Source organism: Heterodontus francisci, chromosome 14 (genome assembly GCF_036365525.1).
Source record: "Heterodontus francisci isolate sHetFra1 chromosome 14, sHetFra1.hap1, whole genome shotgun sequence".
Classification (NCBI taxonomy): domain Eukaryota; kingdom Metazoa; phylum Chordata; class Chondrichthyes; order Heterodontiformes; family Heterodontidae; genus Heterodontus; species Heterodontus francisci.
In genome coordinates, this window is record NC_090384.1 from 52,366,061 (window position 1) to 52,385,700 (window position 19,640).

The 19,640-nt window shown below is 43.8% G+C and overlaps 1 protein-coding gene across 4 annotated transcripts in view; it reads left to right on the forward strand.

Annotated features, from left to right (window-relative positions):
• The window catches only part of LOC137377038 (uncharacterized), a 101,020-nt gene that overhangs the window by 39,418 nt on the left and 41,962 nt on the right, over positions 1 to 19,640 (forward strand). For 3 of the 4 annotated variants that reach the window (XM_068046214.1, XM_068046211.1, XM_068046213.1), the window contains exons 4-7: positions 5,849 to 6,001; positions 10,682 to 10,820; positions 12,505 to 12,715; positions 16,896 to 17,037. In XM_068046214.1, the coding sequence (XP_067902315.1) occupies positions 5,849 to 6,001; positions 10,682 to 10,820; positions 12,505 to 12,715; positions 16,896 to 17,037 (645 nt within the window). The remainder of the gene's footprint in view (positions 1 to 5,848; positions 6,002 to 10,681; positions 10,821 to 12,504; positions 12,716 to 16,895; positions 17,038 to 19,640) is intronic. The other variant, XM_068046212.1, reaches the window with a different exon arrangement.

A 19,640-nucleotide genomic window follows, 5' to 3' on the forward strand; every position in this document is an offset into this window, starting at 1 on the left:
CCTCTTCCTTGCCTGCAAGCTTGAGAGACATCATCTATAGACAATGAACCATCTTCCACATGTATCCAGGCAATACCCAACTCTACTTCTCCATCATTTTCTTTGTCATCACGATCATATCCATACTGTCAGACTGTCTGTCTGACTCAGATTAGCCAGAATCTACAACAGTTGAAAATCAGGAAGACTGAAAGATCTAGTTTTGGACCCAACCAAATCTCCCCACTCCTGCCATTGACTCTAGTCTCTTCCCTCGCTCTTCACTCAATCTGAACCATATTGCACACAATTTTGGCCCTGAACTGAGTTTCAAATCTAATGTTTCATCCATCACCAGACTACCTTCTTCCTCCTTTGCAACTTTTTACATTTCTACCTCCCATTTTAACCTCACCGCCTCTAAAATCTTTACCCACATCTTGGTCACCTCGAGGCACAAATTACCCAACTTCCATCTTCTATAAACTTCAAGTTATCCAAACTCCATAACTTACATACTATCGCGCACTAAGTCCTGATCATCCATCAACCCTATCCTCAGTGACCTGTATTGCATTCTCCTTTGCCAATGGATCAAATTTATAATATTCATCCTTGTTTATGAATCAATTCATGCCATTTTTCTACCTGACCTCTCTGACCTTCTCCAGCTTTACTTCTCCTCCTGCACCCTCCAGCCCTCTGACTGTGCCCTCTTGTGCATCTTCGTTTCTCTCTGCTCCATCTTCAATAACCTCAGCCCTACTCTTTGGAGCTTCCTCTGCATCTCTACCCCTACCTTTACAAGTCCTCATAACTTGAACTCTTTAAGGAAATATTTTTTTCCTCTCTTCACCCTCCCACAAAGGCTTAGTGCCTGCTCCTCCTTACCCACCTCCCCTTTGAAAACTATCTACATTAAAGGTACTGTATAAATTCAAGGTATTGTAGTGCTTTGCTATACTGTTGGATAATCCCAGCTGTTAAAAAGGCAGAGATCTCCTCACTGTTGTCTTTCAGTACACAGTAATACTGTTCCCTTTTCTGTCACAGTTAAGAGGTTTCCAATTTCAATAGCACTAAAGTGACAGTATTCCTCCGAAATTGTGATCCTGGTTCAAATTCTCACTTCAACTGAAGCACAGATTGAAGAATGAGGTGTGGAGGTCAACAGAGCAGTTATAAGGCACTGAGAAATGATGCCTGAAAAGCCAGAATCTCCAGGTTGGGCTCCATGATCTGTGCTCCTGTTGAACAAGCTGGAAGTGGAGCCATGCTGTATGGCCTATAATTTCAGTCAGGTCTCAATCTATTTCCAGTGAATGAGCTGCGATCCCCTCGGGGATATTACAACAAGACACTTTGGTTTGACATTGAACAAAATATAACAGTGTTCAGGATATCTATTAGAGCTCCTGATCATTTTATAAAATGGAAGATTTTTATAATGTTCTGAGAATCTGAACACTAATGTGTGCAGTCTCAGAGCATCAAAATTTACCAGCCAAAGTGCAGATGTGTGTGTATGTATGTTTGTAGCATGCGAAGCTCTGTCATGATGGTGGGAGTACAACTCCCAGCTTGTCATATAACATGGTAGCATGGTTCCCTGGACTCCTAGCCCAGAATAAAGCCCTGAGTTACAGCTTGTTACTGTGTGTTATTCTTTAAAGCCTCTGGTCAGAAGTAGCCTGACAGCAGATATTTTGTGTTGAATTCACAATGTCACGAGAACTTTATGTCAGGGGACATCGTACAAAGTTTCTGCTCACCAGATGTTTACTCACTAGATATGAAGCTCCGTGAGACATTCTTCTGTGTGAGTGGCACAATATAACTGAAAGCTGCTGTTGTATTGCAAACTGTAAGACTGGGATAAATTCAGCTTGTTTTAAATGTTATTGATTGAGTTATACATTTTAGTATTATATTAATGGAATAATCTTAAAATTAGAATTAGGCTATTTAGGAGTGAGAGCAGGTAGCACTTTTTATACACAATGGGTAGTGGTCTGAAACTCTTTTCTCCAAAAGCTTGCGGATGCTGGGGCAATTGAAGTTTTCAAGCCTGAGATTGATAGAATGTGGAAAGAAGATAGAGAAAGGCATTCTGTTTGGAGGCAGAATGGGAAAGATGGACAGTCTTTTGAGCAGGGTTGCGATGAAAGAAGACAGATGGGTGATTGATAGGCGATCCAGAAAAAGGGGAGGCATCTTTGGGAACAGAAGTGATGGTTGCTTTGGGGCCTAGTGTGGAAGCCAACTTTATTAAACAACGTGTCCTCCTTCTGACCGTGGGTAATGCTGCTGGGGATCCACTAATACTAACTATATATACGACGTAGCTTATACAAATCAGTATTGTCAACTATTAAACACCCTCTTACAAATCAAGACAGGGATGATTTCCCTTGCTCAATATGTGTTGTCATGATCCTGTGTTTTTTAAAAAATATTAAATATATATGTTACAACCACTCAGGACAAAGCCCCCAATCAAAATATATGATTCTGATTGCGGTGGGAGTAACGCACTGTCAATTCAGTTCCATCGCTCCACAGGTCGCCTCATCTATCTTTAAACTTTCCAAATCGAAGAAAGCAGCAGCCAAATTGAAACAATCTAGTAACCCCGAATGAGGCGAAATATCTTTAGATATCAATAAATTAACTACTTATTAAAAAAACTAAAATCTTAAACACTGCTAAGATAAACCAATATCTAAAGACCTTATAACTTCTTATTTAAAAAAACTAACTCCCGCATTCGCATACATATACTCAAACGAACAGTAGTTTGGTTTTTAATTAGCTGCCTGAAAAAATAGAAAAAACAATAACGCCTTTGCAGATTACACTTCCGACAAGTGGTCTTCTGATACAACACAGTCAAAGTTCATTTGCAGTCTTCCAAGGTCCGATGAGGAAAGGGTCGTTCCAGAGATAGGGGTTCAACAGTTCAGTTCGGCAGTTGTAATATTAAACTCTTTTTTTGCAGCTATGAACACAGCAGATCAACAATTTGTTATTTCTTTAAGGAATTAATTTGGCTTGAAGCTTTTTAGAAGTTTGAGAGAGAAACTATCCAGGGTCTAAATTGATTTAGAGAGAACTCTCCTATTTCTTTCACGTGCTGGACCAGTCCGTCAACTGTGTGTCTCTGCTAGCCAGTTTCAAAGTCAAAATGGAGGCTTTGAATCCCTGTTCTCCCTCTCTGTATGGTTGTTGCTGGGCAAAAAGAATGCACTTTGGCTTACAGTCTCTGGAGCTTGCTGCCTTAAGGCAACACCACAATACTTCCCGAGGAGAAAAAAAAAACAGGATCGTGACAGTATCAATAGCATGAGCACAGTAGCAAGATCTCTTCAGGCTGTAGACAGGTTTTTTCAGAATGCATTTAATAGTAAAACATAGAAAATCTTCTTGCTGGTTACAATTTCGCTAACACATAAGAACGAGAACAATTCTTCTCCTGGGATGCTGTTCTTTTGCTCTGGAAGGTCAAATTTTTTGACACAGTGAGTTGTTGATTTGATTTAGATATACAGCACTGAAACAGGCCCTTCGGCCCACTGAGTCTGTGCCGACAATTAACCACCCATTTATACTAATCCTACACTAATCCCATTTTCCTACCACATCCTCACCTGTCCCTATATTCCCCTACCACCTACCTATACTAGGGGCAATTTATAATGGCCAATTTACCTATCAACCTGCAAGTCTTTTGGCTGTGGGAGGAAACCGGAGCACCTGGAGGAAACCCATGCAGACACAGGGAGAACTTGCAAACTCCACACAGGCAGTACCCAGAATTGAACCCGGGTCGCTGGAGCTGTGAGGCTGTGGTGCTAACCACTGCGCCACTGTTGTGATCCAGAATGTGCTGCCTGAAAGGGTGCTGGAAATAGATTTAATAGTAACTTTCAAAAGGGAATTGGATAAATAGGTGAAGGGGAAAAATTTGCAGGGCTGCAGGGAAGGAGCAGTGAGGAGTGGGAGTAATTGGATAGCTCTACCAAGAGCTGGCACAGGCACAATGGGCCAAATGGCCTCCTTCTGTGCTGTAATTCTGTGATTCAATCCATGCTCTCCCTTGTCAGATCATCATTTCTTCCAATGGTCAATTCCATTTCCCTCACAACACCAGGAGCTCAGTTTTCCTGACATTGGTTGGGTATGGGAATAACTGAGTTTCCACTGGCTGCACCAACTCCCATTATTATCCTGTTCCATCTCGTGGGATTGTGGTATATTAAGCATGTAGCTCAGGCTCTAACTGGAACCCTAACATGGCAATGACAGAGTATTGTTATGCTCCTGTGAAACCTCTGCTGGGTCCCCGGAGACAGGAGGTGAGTTAAAGGAGGTGGAAGAGCCACAAAAATCAAGACTTTAATCATCTTCTTAGGCCTTGGGCTTAGCTGAGGCCAAAAAAGATAGATGATTGGTGGGTGTGTGGACGAGAATTGTCCCTCCATTGTGTGACTTAGGTAGTTCACTCATGCTACTCCAGAATCTGCAATCACCCTCCTTGGGCTGGATTTTGTTCCCGGCCTGACATCAGGTTCCATGGTGGGGGGATGGAGGGGGAGCGGGCGGTGAATCGGACTGGCAGCAGCCACCACGGAACCCGACGCCGGGATTGCCAGTCCTGATCTTCCCGGTGGCGGGGAAGCTCTGTGGCGGCCCCTCTGTGACAGGTTCCTGCTTTCCATATGCGAATTAGATCTTTGCATTAATTTAAACATAACCCGCAGTGATCTTACCTTCAGTTCCCAATCTTCAGTGCAATGTGAGGCACTCACGTGCCTTCACTTTCCTGTCCAGGGAAAGCTGGCACCACTAAGGTGGGGAAGGGGTCAACTCTGTAGTATTTGTATAGGGAAGTGGGGGAAGGGGTCAACTCTGCATTTTGTTGAACAGTTTGCAGGGCTGACAGCCTTTTTAAAATGACAGCAGCACCTGTTCCCGCATCAGGCATCACCAATGCCGCCCCGCCATGTGATTGGGGGTGGCGGCCACTGTGAATATGCTAAGTAGCCGCTCGCTGCAGAATTGCCATGGCACAGCGGTCCGGGTCCAGCGCGGGGCAGTTGCCATTTTCTGTACCCTCTGCTGCTCCCAGTGGCAGGACAACAAAATCCAGCCCCTTCTGTCAGTAAGTAACAAATAGAATCGCTTGTCAGGCCCGGCTTCCACAATGACATTTATAAGCAGTGGTTACAAAAGAGTGGCTGGCTGCTATCCTGGCAGAGGAGGGGGTTTGAGGTAGGGTGAGGCTTCACTTCATTTTGTGTTGCTTTCCTACCTGATTCAGGCAAGTTATTGGAGGAACATTCAATCCCAGCTGTCGGAAACAATACACTGATAACTGTCTATCAGGTAATGCCATTGTTCTGCCTCAGAGAAATAGAGTCATAGAGAGATACAGCACTGAAACAGGCCCTTTGGCCCACCCAGTCTGTGCTAACCATCAACCACCCATTTATACTAATCCTACATTAATTCCATGTCCCCTACCACATCCCCACCTTCCCCCTACCTGCACTAGGGGCAATTTACAAATCAACCTGCAAGTCTTTGGCTGTGGGAGGAAACCAGAGCACCCAGCGAAAACCCACGCGGTCACAGGGAGAACTTGCAAACTCCGCACAGGCAGTATCCAGAACAGAACCCGAGTCGCTGGAGCTGTGAGGCTGCGGTGCTAACCACTGCGCCATTGTGCTGCCCTGTGCTGTTCATCTGTAAAAGTGATGGGTAGATCTAGACTTAACCTTGAAGCTATGAATATCATGATATTCAGCGGGCTACAGGAATGCCACCAGGCTCTGTATTACTTAATGTCATTTAAAAAATTTTTTTACAGGCCATCTGGCTGTTGTTGGTCACCATTTGTGGGATCTCAAAAGGAAATAGAAAACCTTCAGTTTACATTTTCCTTATTGGCGGATTTGGGAAATCGCTCAGATAGTGGAGCTATCAATGCACCTCCTCAACCACCTCTGTTACCTGTCTTAAGGTAAAGTAATGAAAAAAAAGTAGGAGTTAATTGTATCTTGACTGTATCATATGACTGAGAAAAGTTGGGGGAATGGAGCAGTCAGCCAACAAGCTAAGTTTAGTCACCCCATTCTTTTTTCTTGACATTTTAACCTCTTTCCTGAAGGTGCTGATTGTTGTGATCTCTTGGGTGTTGCATCCAAGTGTCATGTATGAGCCCAGACAATGAGCCTTGATATATTATTCAACCGTGAAGTCCTTCACAACCTAATCCTGGCCTCACTCATCTTTCCAGCAAGAGCCATTACATCGGTAATCAAGACTTTTCTGCCCCGCTGGAACTATTGTCTTGTCTGTGCTTAGCTAACACAGCACAGTCTGGGCATTGACCTGATGATCTGTATTCTTAGTATCATACTGAGTGGTGCCTTTACCCACAAGAACATCAGGGGATCTGACTCACCCTAAACCACACAGAGAGTTAAATTGCTATTCAAAGGGATCTTTGGTATTTATAAGGATCTGAATATCCTTGTACACGAATCACAGAAAGTTAACATGTAGGTACAAGAAGAAATTAGGAAAGCAAATAGTATGTTAGCTTTTAATACAAAGGGATTGGTATATAAGAATAAAGAAGTTTTAACTGCAATTGTATAAGGCCTTGTTGAGTACTGTGTACAGTTTTGGTCTCCTTACCTAAGCAAGAATATACTTGCCTTAGAGGGAGTGCAGCGAAGGTTCACTAGACTGATTCCTGGGATGAGGGATTGTTCTGTGAGGAGAGATTGAGTAGACTAGGTTTATAGTCCCTAGAATTTAAAAGAATGAGAGGTGATCTCATTGAAACATATAGAATTCTTAAGGGGCTTGACTAGATAGATACTGGGAGGATGTTTCCCCTGCTGGGAAGTCTAGAACTAGGGGCCACAGTCTCAGAAGAAGAGATGGGCTATTTAGGACCGAGATAAGGAACATTTTCTTTACTTATAAACCTTTAGAATTCCAGAAAACACAGAGGGTTGTGGGAGCTCAGTCTTTGAGTATATTCAAGTCAGACATCTACAAATATTTGGATATTAAGGGAATCAAGGGATATGGGGATAGTGTGGGAAGGTGTAGCTGAGGCCGAAGATCAGCCATGACCTTATTAAATGTTGGAGCAGACTTGAAGGACCAAGTGGCCTACTCCTTGCAAGGCCAGCATTTATTGCCCATTCGTAATTGCCCTTGAGAAGGTGGTGGTGAGCTATCTTCTTGAACTGCAGCAGTCCATGTGGTGTAGGTACTCCCACAATGCTGTAGGGAAAGAGTTCCAGGATTTTGGCCGAGCGACAGTGAAGGAACGGCGATCTATTTCAAAGTCAGGATGGTCTGTGACTTGGATGGGAACTTGGAGGTGGTGATGTTCCAACATGCCTGCTTCCCTTTTCCTTCTAGGTGGTAGAGGTCACTGGTTTGGAAGGTGCTGTCAAAGGAACCTTGGCAAGTTGCTGCAGTGCATCCTGTATAGAGTACACACTGCTGCCACTGTGTGCCGGTGGTGGAGGGAATGAGGGTTTAAGGTGGTGGATTGCGTATAAATCAAGCAGGCTGCTTTGTCCTGGATGTTGTCGAGCTTCTTGAGTGTTGTTGGAGCTGCACCCATCCAGGCAGGTGGAGAATATTCCGTCACACTCTTGTCGATGTGCCTTGTCGATGGTGGACAGGCTTTGGGCTGTCAGGAGGTGAGTTACTAACTGCAGAATTCCCAGCCTCTGTCCTGCTCTTGTAGCCGCAGTATTTCTATGGCTGGTCCAGTTAACTTTCTAGTCAATGGTAACCCTCCAGGATGTTAATGGTGGGGAATTCAGTGATGGTAATGCCATTGAATGTCAAGTGGTGAAAGTAATTTCTCTCTTGTTGGAGATGGTCATTGCTTAGCACTTGTGTGGCACAAATGGAACTTGCCACTTATCAGCCCAGAGCTGAATGTTGTCCGGGTCTTGTTGCATATGGGCAGGGGCTGCTTCCTTATCTGAGGAATTCCAAAGTATACTGAACACTGTGCAATCATCAATGAGCATCCCCACTTCTGACCTTATGATGGAGGATAGGTTGTTGATGAAGCAGCTGCAGATGGTTGGGCCTAGAACACTACCCTAAGGAATTCCTGCAGTGATATCCTGGGGCTGATATGATTGGCCTTCAACAAGTACAGACATCTTTCTTTGTGCTAGTTATGACTCCACAATCAATGAGAGTTTTCCCCCTGATTTCCATTGACTTTAATTTTACTAGGGTTCACTGATGCCACACTTGGTCAAATGCTGCTTTGATGTCAAGGGCAGTCACTCCCACTTTACCTCTGGAGTTCATGAGCTTGTTCCTTTTGTTCTTGTGTTAAATGGAGACACTGCTTCAGGAAATGTAATGGAAAGTTTTCTTCCATCAATGTCAGTTAAAAAGTTTCCGTGCAACTTATTTTAAATGATATAAATAAACTCCATAAAATTAACCTTAGGACTCTACACTGACTCATTGTTTGAAGGATTAACAGGCCAAAATGCTTCACTCAGACATAGAAGACTGGATTTTGTTCTCCCCCAGGTGTCCGGTTCCATGGCGGGGGTAGGGGGATGGGGGAGGGGGGCCTGAAAATGGCTCCGGATGAGGCCCATCACGGACCTCGATGCCATGAGAGCCCGGCCCGATCCTCCCGGCGGTGTTGGGGCTCCGTGGTGGCCCCCCAGCTCTAGGTGACAGGACCTCAATTAAAATATTCAAATCGATAAAATGAATACATTTAAATAGACTTACATGCGATCTTGAGGGCCCACCATGATCTTCGACATGGTGGCTGGCACTCCCACGCCTTAAATCCCAGTCTGGGGAAACGCGGCGCCATACTGGTGAGAAGGGGGGAGGAAGTAAGATTTATAGTGTGGAGTGGGGATGGGGTCAAATAAATGTAATATGTGTAGGGGATGGTGGGAAGGGTTGACCTTTAAACTTTGTGCAGTTTGGGGGGAAAGATCAAATCTAAAAGGCAAGTGTTTTGGGGGGGAAAGGGCAAATAGTTACTGTAATTTTTTGGGGGGGAATGGCGTTATAAATTTATTTATTTAATTTTGTGGGGGGTGGGTTACTTCTTTAAAAATTTAAATGTGGCAGCAGGGCTGGCTGCCCTTTAAAAGTGGCACCAGTGGCTGCGCACAGGCAGCTGATGTCATTGCCAGCAACGGACAGCCCCCCCCCCCCCCCCCCTCCACATCATTGGTGGCAGAAGGTGGGCCACCCCGGCCATTTAAATGAGCCACCGGGCGGGAGATTGCAGCGACTCTTTGGCACAGGCTGCATCTCGGCGATGAGCTCTTAAAATCCAGCCCATTGTATTTGGCCTATTCATGTTTAGCTAGAACTGAATCAATAAACTTCAGTGCAATTGTACAACACATGACCTCTTTTTGTAGATGTGTGAAAGAAGCTTCACTGAATTATAGAAAGTTGCCCAAATATGGACATCACAGAGTGATGCCAGATAATAGCTTTATGGCCCTTACAGCTGTTCATAGAAAGACAGAAGGAAGCAAAGAAAGCTGGCCTCAGACTGAATGAAGCAATTCCTTATAAAGGAAGATTAACTGGTGTGATGTACTTGATAAAAAATGTGTGAGCCTTTACAGAGAATAATCATCAGCCCCATGGCATTCTGTATACTGCTGATTTGATTAACTTACTGCCCAAAGCCTGCTTTTTAATTTCTTTACGAAAGTTTTTGCTTTTGGACAGAGCTGTTCACTATTCTGCATTATCAGTCTCTCTGGACAAATGCTTTACTACTCCCTTTGCCTTTTGTTCCAGGACATCTTTGTCATTTAATCTTTCCTCCCCTCTGCCCTATCACAGACCTTCCCTTTTGTTCTTCTTCCTCCCCCTCCCCTCTTTCACTTGCTCAAAGCCTATTAAATTTCTAACCTATGCCTGTTCTGATGAAAGGTCACAGACCCGAACCTGGATTTTGTTGTCCCAGAAAATGGCGGCCTCCCTGCACAGGACCCATGCCGCCACGCCGTCGCAATTATGTGGTGGGCGTCCACTTAGCATATTCACAGCGGCCGCCCCACCACCGCCCATCATGTGGCGGGGGCGTCATTGGTGTCGCCATTCACAGCGTCACCTGATATGGAAGCAGGTGCTGGCACCATTTTTAAAAGGCTGCCAGCCCTGCAGACAGTTCAGCAAAATGCAGAGTTGACCCCTTCGCCCCCGTCCCTATACAAATACTGCAGAGCTCCCCCCTTCTCCACCTCGGTGGCACCACAGCTTTCCCTGGACGGGAAAGTGAAGGCATGTGAGTGCTGCACGTCGTGCTGAAGATCGGGAACTGAAGGTAGGATTGCTGCAGGTTACGTTTAAATTAAGGCAAACATCTAATTAGCATATGGAAAGTAGGGTCCCTTCGCAGAGTAGCAGAGCGGCCGCCACAATCCTGGGGTCGGATTCTGTGGCAGTCCACTGCCGCTCCGATTCTCTGGCCCCCCTGCCACAGAACCTGACATCGGCTGGGAACAAAATCCAGCCCGTTAAGTCTGTTTCTCTCTCCACAGATGCTGCCAGACCTGCTGAATATTACCAGGACTTATAGTTTTTATTCCAGATTTCCAGCTTGTGCAGTATTTTGCTTTTGTTTTAAAATTTCTTTGCTCTGTTTCCCCAGGGTACCTCAGAATTGTGCTGCTATGTATAACCTTACCATATATGAGAGGGACGGAGATATTCTGAGATGTCATTATGGACTGCGGACAAGGCATGAATGCGCCCACTGTACCCAGCAGCCGTTCTTCATGCTAGACCAGGTAGTTGAGCCAGCTTTCTCATGTTCTGGTGTGTAAACAAGTCTTTTATTTAAAAAAATTAAATCTCTTACAGCATAATAAAAATTAAATATTTTGCCGTGCTCCCCAGATCATCACAACTGATTTTTCTGCATTTCCTTGACTAGTTGCCTGTATTTTTCCAATGTGCCTAAACATTGTAAATAAATGCAATCATTGATTACAACAAAATGTTTACTCCACACTTCTGTGTGATCAGTTAGCAGTGGTGTCACATGAGGCATGCACAGCACACGATTTTCTGTGGATTAAAATAAATGGACAGAAAATCACAGACTGTGTGCCCATAATTAACTGCATTGAGCTCTCTGTGAGCTCCAGTCATGACTGAGAACATGGACTCAGCCTTCGACTGTCTTGACTCCATAGCTTGCCCCATTGCCTTAAGCAAGAATGTGACCTCAAGCTTCACACTCGAGCATTAGCACATAATGTGGGTTGACACTCGAGTGCAGTACTGAGGGGAGTGCAGCATTGTTGGAGGTCCTGTCTACTCGTTCCAGTGGACATCAACAATCCAATGATACTATATGAAGGAAAGCAGGAAATGATTCCAGTATTCCGGCTAGCATTCCTCCCTTAAGCAGCTGCTTTGGGACGTTAGTGGTGCCAAACAGCTGTCACCTACAGAACAGTCATACACTCCATAAGGAATTAATTGTGTGAAGTTGGTGGTGCACCCGAAGCCCAACAGATTCAGCGGGAGATCAGAACCATTTTCGTATTCAAGTGTCATTAGGATACAGTTAGTGAGCTGCCCAGTGCTGAATGAATGTTCGTGGGCAGCTTGCTGAATGGGGCCTGGGGGCGTGAAAATCCAGTGGCTCCATGGGTGAGCTGAGCCGGAAGTTGCTATAAAAGGCAGGGGGAGGGCTATCCACTGACTGGCAGTACTTTTGTGGGGCCAGAAAGAACATCCCTGCAAAGATTCACAATGGAAATTTTTCAACACATTTTTGGAGTGACCTCCCTTTAAACACCAGTGGCTAGGCTACCCACCTCCTGGTACAGACAGGTGGAGCATGTGTGGTACCACACTGTCCATTTATATTCTAACATTTCAAATGGAATCCCACAGTTTGCATAGGACTCTGATTTGAATTTGCAATCAGCCTCCCATTTGTTTCAGGCAGAAATGCTGATTGGCCACTTCATACGGAAATCGCATTAGGTGGGCCTTGTGCAGCAGATAAGTTTAAAATAAAATTGATTTTGATTTGAATTATTTTCTTAATTGGTGTTTATTGGCACTATTGCAATTCTGATTGTACTGCCATTGTCAATGAAGGAATGCAATTCCATCAGACAGTCACATCCTTCTGATAGTTAAGTCTCCGTTCTCTTAGTTTCTTCCTTAATTGAGAAACCCAAGCCAACAGTCAAAGCCATAGTGCAGGACATCACCCAAGGCTGGAAAGAGTAGAAGAGAAGATAAAATAAACCTAAATGACACCAAGCTTGAGTTTTAAAGACCTAATGATTGTAGAAGGAAAGAAAGATTGAGAATGGGAGTGAATTCATGGGATTGGGATCATGGGAATGTAACAGTTAGAGTAGGAGATTCTGCAGTAAGCCTTTACTTTAACGTAGTAAGGACGTGGACAGGAGAAAGGACATGTTGATATTTACTGAAGTAATCTTGCAGGAAAGCTGTGTCCTTCAATACAATGGACGTGGTACTTACGGCACATACAGCATTGAACTGATAATTGAAGACTATCCGAGAGAAACTATCCTCCTGACGCACAGCGATGGGACACAGACCCTGCACTCTGCTTTTGAAGAGGCTTCCTCTACATCATTCAATCAAAGAGCAAAAGCCTTGAGTTCCATTCCAATGCAATTTGTGATAATTGGTAAGCCATCTTCCCAGTTTATTCCCCTCCTCTCCTGAAGGGGTTCCCAGTAACATCTCTCAAGTGCCTGTTCTTCATGAATTAAACAGACGGCAACATTTCGATGCTGTTTAACCATGATAGGTGGAGCGGTGCACTAGGCCTGAGCTCTATTCTGTCAAAATCTGACTCCTACACATGCAGCAGAGGTCAAGAGCAGGCTAGTCGTTCTTCTTCCTGGCCCTGGATTACTGATATCAATTAGGACACCCTAAATGATGCCCTTTTTAATTCAGCTGTTGTTTGAATTTTGGACCCTCTGGTCTCTACTGCATAGTGTTATATATAAGAAGCCATTGAGCTCAGCAAGTGATTTTTTCAAAAAAAAGTGGTATTCTGAAAAAATATTTTAAAGAGCTTATTTGCTGTAAACTGTAGAAAGAATGACATTGAACCAGGAAAGAGATTATTAACACATTCCTGCGCAGATATTGATATTGTTGTTTAATTGCTGGCAAAATGGTGGGTCCTAATATTTACGAGGAGACAGGGAGAGTGCAGGGGAGCACGGTAGAGCGGGCAAAACTCAGGAGAGGCTGGGACATAGAGATTCTGCCAAATTGATTGGCAGGACTGCATTATAATTTCTCTCTTCTGTTTCCTGCCCGTAAGCAGGCCAAATTGACAGGCTGGCTGCCAGGTGGGAAAACCAGTGGCAGGAGGATCGCAGGCTAGGCTGCAGATAGGGGCTGGAGGGGGGACTCGCCAATCATGGCAGGGGCTAGACAGTGACCTTGAGTGGCATAAAGGAGGCCAAAGGCTTTCTTGAGGATCTGGAGAGAGCACTCTTGCCCCTTCTGGCCCTTTAGGGGGGGTGGCGGGGGACTATAAAAAACACTTACTTTCTAGAGATAGATAGCAGCTCACTCTACCCTTTCACTGCTGTATTTCCTGAATCCTGGGAAACCTGGCCTGTTACGACCTCAGTGAGACCGTTAACGTTAAAAATCCGAGATATGAACCCCAGAACAATTTAAAGAATTACACGACTAGATTTCACATTTTAGGACTTTTATTATAACAACTAATATAAAAGAAATCTCCATTAACTAAATAGTACTTTGTAAGAAGCTGATACCCTAGATTACAAAGAAAGGTATTTTCTTTATTTATTAAAATACTTGAAAAGCTCAAACTACACTTATACGTTACACAGTCCTTTTTGATGGCAAAATCATTTGCGTTTAAAAATCCCAAGCTCCTCCCGATAGCAATGGGTTGGTTCTCCCAGACCTATTCACAAATCAATGTCCTCTTCACTCATTTCTCCGAGCACTTGCAACCTGGACATCCGTGAATAAGGCGATCCTCCTGGTCTTCTACTTCTCTGCAAGCTTCAACTTTCAAAACAGGTTCAAGTCTTTGCAGCCTTTTTCTGTATCAGATTTCTGAGAGCAGGTGTTCCCGCTCCCCCCTTGAAGCTGCACCACTGGTTGTCTTCCTTACAGCCTGCTCTCAGGCTGCAACCGTTGGGTTTTCTTCTTACAACCTGTCTTGAGGCTGCAACTGCTGGTTTCCTCTCTTACAGCCTGTCTGCCTTCAGAAAACGTGTTAAATTAATCTGGACTCAAAAGGCAATAGCTTATTGTCCTGTTCCAATATGCAAAGTCCAGATGTCTGGTGTCACAGAGCCACTTGAGCCTTCCATTGTTCCCAGGTGTTGACAGTTGCTTGGTACATTTTCACTGACTCCTTGTTTACAACCTGAAAGTCTGGGAGGGTGAAACCCATTGTTCTTCAGGTGTTACCCCTGCAGTCTCTTTTTTTCAAAAAAGTCTTAGATCTGTCTTGTCCTTTAGCAGAGTGGATGTGAGGTCACCTGACCTTCCGGACCCCTTGTTAAACTTTTAAAAACCACAATTTTTAAAACATAATCATGTTACAAAGTCCAGCATTTATAACAGGCCGACAACTATTATATTTAAATCAGGTTCCCAGTTGCACGGTGAGAGTCTGATTTAAATATGATAATGCAGTGACCCACCTCTCCAAGATGGGAAACTTGCATAAAAGCAAAAATACTGCGCATGCTGGAAATTTAAAATAAAAACAGAACATGCTGAAAATACTCAGCAGGTCACTTGCATGCCTTGGTAACCACCACTATAAGAAAAAACAAGGGGTGAGTATACAGCAAGTTGATAATGAGTTCCCCATTTTTTTACAGTTTAACAGCCCACCCCCTCCACCCCACCCCCACCCCGGTTTGGAAGGTGCTGTCGCAGGAGGCTTGGTGAATTGCTGCAGTGCCTCCTGTAGACGGTACACACTGTCATGCAGACCCCCACCTGCCAAGAATGAGGCATATTAATTTTGTACTCTGAACATTGATTTTAAACTATTGCTTGAGTGAAGAAATTACTTGTTTGAAGATCACCAGACACTGGGCTGGAAGGACATTTGCATACTAAGAGATGCTGCTTGTGGAGACAAAGGACTATTCCCTGCTCCAATTAACCCAAATGAATTTTGATCACCAGACATTGAAGGCAAGGAAGCACATTCCAGGCCCTGCTCAGATGATACAATCCACAGAGCCAGGACTGGTTAAACCAGCTGGTCACATGACTAACTGGCTGGCCCAGGTTTTTTGAACTAGCCATAGGACACTTTGAATTCAGAAGGCAGTGTGCAACTGAAGCTGAAACAAGCAAGTTTCTCGCCTGGCTGTCTTGCTCTCTCGTTTTCTCCCAAGCCACCCGACCCATGAAAGACATGTAAAGAGAGAAAAGACTCCTACATCGGAACAAGTTGAAGCGTGAACTGGGTCCCAAAGAATTGCAAGACTTACCGGCAACCAAAGACTCCACATTGAACTTAAAGACTATCACTACCAGATATTGCCTCAAACATTTCCCCTTTATTCCTTCTACTTTTTCTGCTTGTCTGTTTATTGCGTACGCTTGCTAGTGTGGTCACGTCGCATATTCGTAGTTGTTAACCTGATTAGAATTTAAGATTAATAAACTTCTATTTTTCTTGTTTAAATCCATGGAAAGCTGTTTGATTTCGTTGCCTTACAATTGGAGCATTGAACAAAGATTCACTAAAGGGGGAGCTAAAAATACGGTGTTTTTAAAATTAAACCCTGCTACGGTTAAACCAGGGAAAGGCTGAGAGGGAACCCCTAGACCCCTCTCACATGGTCGTAACAACACTGTTGCCATTTTGTACCCGTGGTGGAGTGAGTGAATGTTTAAGATGGTGCATGGGGAGGCAGTTGCATAGTGGTAATTTCGCTGGACAAGTAATCCAGAGCCTAGGCTAATGCTCTGGGGACATGGGTTCAAATCCCACCACGGCAGATGGTGAAATTTGAATTCAATTAATATATCTGGAATTAAACACAAGTGTAACTCTAATAGCAACCATGAAACCATTGGTGATTTTTGTAAAAACCTATCTGATTCACTAATGTCCTTTGGAGAAGGAAATCTGCCATCCTTACCTGGTTTGGCCTACATGTGACTCCAGAGCCACAGCAATGTGGTTGACTCTTAAAATGCCCTCTGAAATGGTCTAGCACTCAGTTCAAGGGCAATTAAGGAAGGGGCAACAAATGCTGGCCTAGCCAGCGATGCCCACATCCTACAAATGGCTAAAAAAAAATCAAGTGGGCTGCTTTTTCCTAGATGGTGTCAAGCTTCTTGAGTGTTGTCGGAGATGCACTCATTCAGGCAGGTGGAGAGTATTCCATCACACTCCTGACTTGTGCCTTGTCGATGACAGGCTTTGGGGAGTCAGGAGGTGAGTTACTTGCCACAGAATTCCCAGCCTCTGACCTGCTCTTGTAGCCACAGTATTTATGTGGCTACTCCAGTTCAGTTTCTGATCAGTGGTAACCTTCAGGATGTTGATGGTGTTATTATACAAATGTTTGACCTCATTGTATCAAATGCTTTTCTCCACTATTTTAATGGAGGTGTTAACTTGTTTTGAGTTCTGTTAAAATAGCAGAGAGAAGAATTCCATGTCAGTGTTACACATTCTTACAGTAATATTGCTCAGTATAATTGACAGTGTGAGGAGGCTGAGTAAACATCAGCAATGATAGAGACATTGGGAATAATAGTAACCTTATATGTGATATACTCTATACAATGTACTTTGCACCTGTGTAACTGTCTTTCTATTGTTGTAGTGGACAGAGCTGTATCAGAATGTGCCTTTGGAATATTTCGTCCTGTGTTTATTCATCCAACGCCTCCCAATGGAGCAAGAATACCTGCTTCACTTTATGATGAGGTTACCTTTACAATAAGTGCCATCAGTCTAAATGAAAGGTAAACCTTTTGTTCGGAAATACTACTAATTACATAGATTTCCCTCTTGAATTAGCATTGTTACCTCCTCAAGGTTCTTATCCCATGCCCACTGACTTTAGTCAGCATTTGTATTGATGAGTGTAACTGTAAACAGGTGCCTGATTTGGTTGGGTTTTCCACCTGCTCCCAACCAGAGGATCATGGTCACTGAGTCCCAGGACTGCCTGTCACTCAAACTCTCTTGCCCTCTTAGTGGTTAAACTGAATATTTTGTTGTGCCAGTTCTTTTGACTGAGGACTCTGAGGATGGAAGGCATTCTGTGCAGGTCTGATGTGACCTGTGCCTCATCCTGCTTAAATCATATTTTTGGCAGCACTGATAGTATTGTTCGAAAGGTCTGTTGCCTATCCTGTTCTACAGCAATGCCGCCAGCACACCAACTAGGGAAGGAACATGCCTGGCCAAAGGTTTCTCCATAAGACCACAAAATTTAACATTTTACATTTTCTCATTTTATCAAGAACATGATGAAAATTATTCATCAGAGAATGGGTAGTGGAATGGGTTATCAATCTGACCTTTCATCTCAAGCACCTGTGCTCAAGTCCAATCCTGACTGATGGGATGAATGTCTCTGTCAATATATGTTTGAAGAGATTCAATCCCATTCAAAATGACCGCACGTTTATACCACTCAGCATTTCATAAATTGTACCAATTTGGCAATTTCATCCAGTGATTCCACAACAGGTAGCTGGTATCAGAGTCATAGAGTTATACAGCACAGAAACAGGCCCTCCGGCCTATCGTGTCTGTGCCGGCCATCAAGCACCTATCTATTCTAATCCCACTTTCTAGCACTTGGCCCGTAGCCTTGTATGCTATGGTGTTTCAAGTGCTCATCTAGATAATTCTTAAATGTCTTGAGGGTTCCTGCCTCTACCACCCCTTCAGGCAGTGTGTTCCAGATTCCAACTACCCTCTGGGTGAATTTTTTTTTCCTCAAATCCACTCTAAACCTCCTGCCCTTTACCTTAAACCTATGCCCCCTGGTTATTGGCACCTCCATTAAGGGAAAAAGTTTCTTCCTATCTACCCTGTCTATGCCCCTCATAATTTTGTATACCTCAATCAGGTCCCCCCTCAGCCTTCTCTGCTCTAAGGAAAACAACCCTAGCCTCTTTTCATAGCTGAAATGCTCCAGCCCAGGAAACTTCCTGGTGAATCTCCTCTGCACCCTCTCCAGTGCTATCACATCCTTCCTATAGTATGGCGACCAGAACTGTACACAGTACTCCAGCTGTGGCCTAACTAGCATTTTATACAGTTCCATCATAACCTCCCTGCTCTTATATTCTATGCCTCGGCTAATGAAGGCAAATATCCCATATAGGAAATGGGAAAGCGTCACACTGATGCTGGAGGGGATGATATTGAGACAGATTGTTGGACAGATGAATGCAGCTTTTTCCTGCATCTTGCCATTTCAACTTGACGTTGTAATAATGGTTGTCAAAAATGGAAAGTAGTCCTTTCCCTGGCAGCAACATCACCCACCTTGTTTAGTCCAAACATTCACCAAAATAAAATGATTTGAACATGATGTCATTATGTCACCAATTCATTCATTGCTCTCTGCTTTATTCACAAACATCGGGCACATCTCACACAAAGTACCCATTCAACAAATATACAGGATTTTGTTTACTTTCTAATCAATGAACTTGTAATCAGTGACTAACTGATGCAGCGTGTGACACATGAGCTTGTGGGTTGAGTGGGTTGCAGACTTCATTTTGAATTATAGGTGGGCTTACAAATAGGTCGCATGATTTCACTTATGTGTTATCTATGATAATAAAATTAAATGACACTAACCTGCCATTGAGTAGGGAGAGGGGAGAGCAAATCGCCATGTACTATGCTCTTGTGCATTCCATAGCGGTTCATTACATAACGGTACAAGAGTAGGATACCTGCTTGCTGCTCTGGTTAATTAATGATGTACTCATTGGGATTAACTGCCAATTGAGTAAAAAATGAAATTAATCTTTTTTCTTCCATTTTCTCCCCTCCTCTTCTGAAAGCACTGAGTGTTGCCATGGAATTTGCATCATTATGGTACCTTTCCCAAGTTGGCATTCTTCATATATGAGTCTAGATAGTGAGGTATCACAGCTGAGCCTGATCCTGTGCTCAGTCATACACTTTCCAGCAGTGGTCATTGGATAGAAATCAGGGTCAGAAACCCAAGTAATATCTTCCCTCCCTATCCCAAGGTGCTGAGGCCAGCTAATTCATCATGTCTTTGAGATTATCTTGGCTCATTTTCTTATTGGACAAAGTGCCGTGCCATGGCAGTGTTCTGCCCAAGGGCAAATCATCTGCTCTTTTTCTCCATGTAGGAGAGATGAGCATGACTAGTGAACAGGGTATGTGAGGTGTGTGATGGAATATAGGTATAATAGGCTTAATTAGGTAGAATTTAGATATAGTTAATATATTATACCTTTTAGAATTAAAGATTGAATAAATGGTCAGTTTTCAAGACTCACTGAAATTCCCCTTTAAGAAGGTAGAGTTAGAAATTTCAAGGTCTTTCAAGGTCCCTGTTACAACA